We start from the raw sequence: 1,942 nt of genomic DNA, 5'->3' as shown, positions 1-1,942 counted from the left end.
TGATGGAAAAGTCACTATAGCAAACGAGGTTATTTTCTTTGCCAATTTCGTGAATTCCTACATGAATGGCTGAGTTTTATAACATAATAACTAACTTTCATATATTGTATGAAAATACAGGCTGTGTTCTTCTTTTACTTTGTATTTTCTAGAGCTGCCATGAATTTAAGCTTCATTTGAGCAGATGTTAAAATTAAAGCTTCTCACAAAGCTTCCAGAATACATAAACATATCTGCAAAATATATAGTTGCTTAAAGTAACTATCAGTGTAAAATGCTAGAGTTTGTGTTGTATGTATTTCAGGTGGAACCGAATAACTATTCCCCTTCCCAATGCCGCGCTGACAAGTGACACCAGGATTCGATGGAGACAAACAGGACCAATCCTTGGAAATATGTGGGCAATCGATAATAGTTAGTATTCTTATCATCATGACACATCAGAAAAGTAAATTTTATATGCTGCTCCAAGTAAACATATTTTCCACAATCACCAGTCAATGGATTTACAGTTTGTTAAATTCCTGTTCTGCTTAGTTGCATTTGGTAGCAGGTGCATTTTGAAGCTAGAGAGAGATTCTGCCATCAGAAAAGACAATGGTCTAGTAGAGTATCTTTCTTTTTTTTTTTTTTTTTTTTCTTTTATTTGAATGCTTTCCAGGAAAAAATATTGGTGGCAGGGGCTTAGTATAACATTTCTTCTGTCTGCTGAGTCCTAATTGCATAAATAGGTTCCACACTGGCTGTGTGGAACTGCACCAGCCTGAGCAACAACTGCAGCATCTGGAACGTATTTTTGCTTCTGGACATGGAAGACCATCTTCAAGCAATGCTGCTACAAAACACTGACAAACCTTTACATTGTCTACCGTATTTTCAGGGAAAAGTACCATCTGTTTCAGGGAACTGTTCTCTTAGAAAATTATTTTTCACATACCTTTTCTTTAAATGGATGTGAAGAACACAGAGGAATTTATATTTATATGATTTATTGCGGAGGATAACCAGGACCAGAATTAAAAAGAAATACTTTAAAGGACAGAAAAGGTATTTAGGAACACAGGATAAAATGTATGAAATGAAGAAATAATTATCATTGAAAGGGCTAACTAAGAGTAACTGCAAATTTTTTTAGCTTTCTTGTTAGCCCTAAATGATTTGGAATGAAGTAAACTATATCCTGAATTTGTTTGGCTAGAGGCGTGAAATACGTAAGTTAGAGATTCACAGTGATGTACAATAGCCTGTGAAATTTTGTAGTGATTCCCAGTAAGGTTTGATATGGTGCCTAGGAAAAGTAAATAGTTACATTTTGGAGAATTCTTAAAATAGATTGATGCCTAGTTTTGAAAATAAAATCTTGGAGCTGTTAAGGAGATGTCATAAAGGAAATTTTGTCATTAAAAATAATGAAAAGTGTTCTCTTAATCATAATCGGAAGTAGCATCATCTTGACATTCTGGATATGGTATTAATGCTTCTCTTTAGGGATATGATATACATCAAAAAGAAAATAAAATTAAGGGAAAAGATAGGTGTATAAACATAAGATGTCTGTGAGTATCTGCAAAGATGAGTTGCTATCTCACAAAATGCAGACTCTAAGTGTTGGAGACACTCACGAGGGGTTCACAGAAACCACAGCAAGATGAAATCAGTCCAAGGATACCAATTCCTTACAATAGAACAAAACAAGATTTTGAAAATCATTTGACAATTCATTTATCTGCACAACCTTTGCTTATAGAACAAAGTGCAACTCCATGAAAGGATGCTGCATGCTCCTGTGTGCACCATCTCAAAAAATCTGGCTAGAAAGTGCCTGCTCTGAATTTGAGGTGCAGAACCATGATATAGGAATCAAGTCTTAAAGATGTATTTCTGAGGTTTTGAATGCCTCCTTTGTTAAATACTTGTGACACTGAAGCTTTACACTGTATTG

At 34.8% G+C, this 1,942-nt stretch overlaps 1 protein-coding gene across 1 annotated transcript in view; it reads left to right on the top strand.

Moving 5' to 3' along the window:
• Positions 1-1,942, top strand: part of RELN (reelin) — a 233,623-nt gene that overhangs the window by 131,842 nt on the left and 99,839 nt on the right. Inside the window, exon 15 of the mRNA XM_017745972.1 lies at positions 305-414. Coding sequence (XP_017601461.1) covers positions 305-414 — 110 coding nt within the window. The remainder of the gene's footprint in view (positions 1-304; positions 415-1,942) is intronic.

The sequence above is a fragment of the Corvus brachyrhynchos genome, unplaced genomic scaffold, assembly GCF_000691975.1.
Source record: "Corvus brachyrhynchos isolate BGI_N302 unplaced genomic scaffold, ASM69197v1 scaffold239, whole genome shotgun sequence".
Taxonomy (NCBI): Eukaryota; Metazoa; Chordata; class Aves; order Passeriformes; family Corvidae; genus Corvus; species Corvus brachyrhynchos.
The sequence above is the reverse complement of the archived record's forward strand: the minus strand, read 5'-3'. Positions and strand labels throughout refer to the sequence as shown.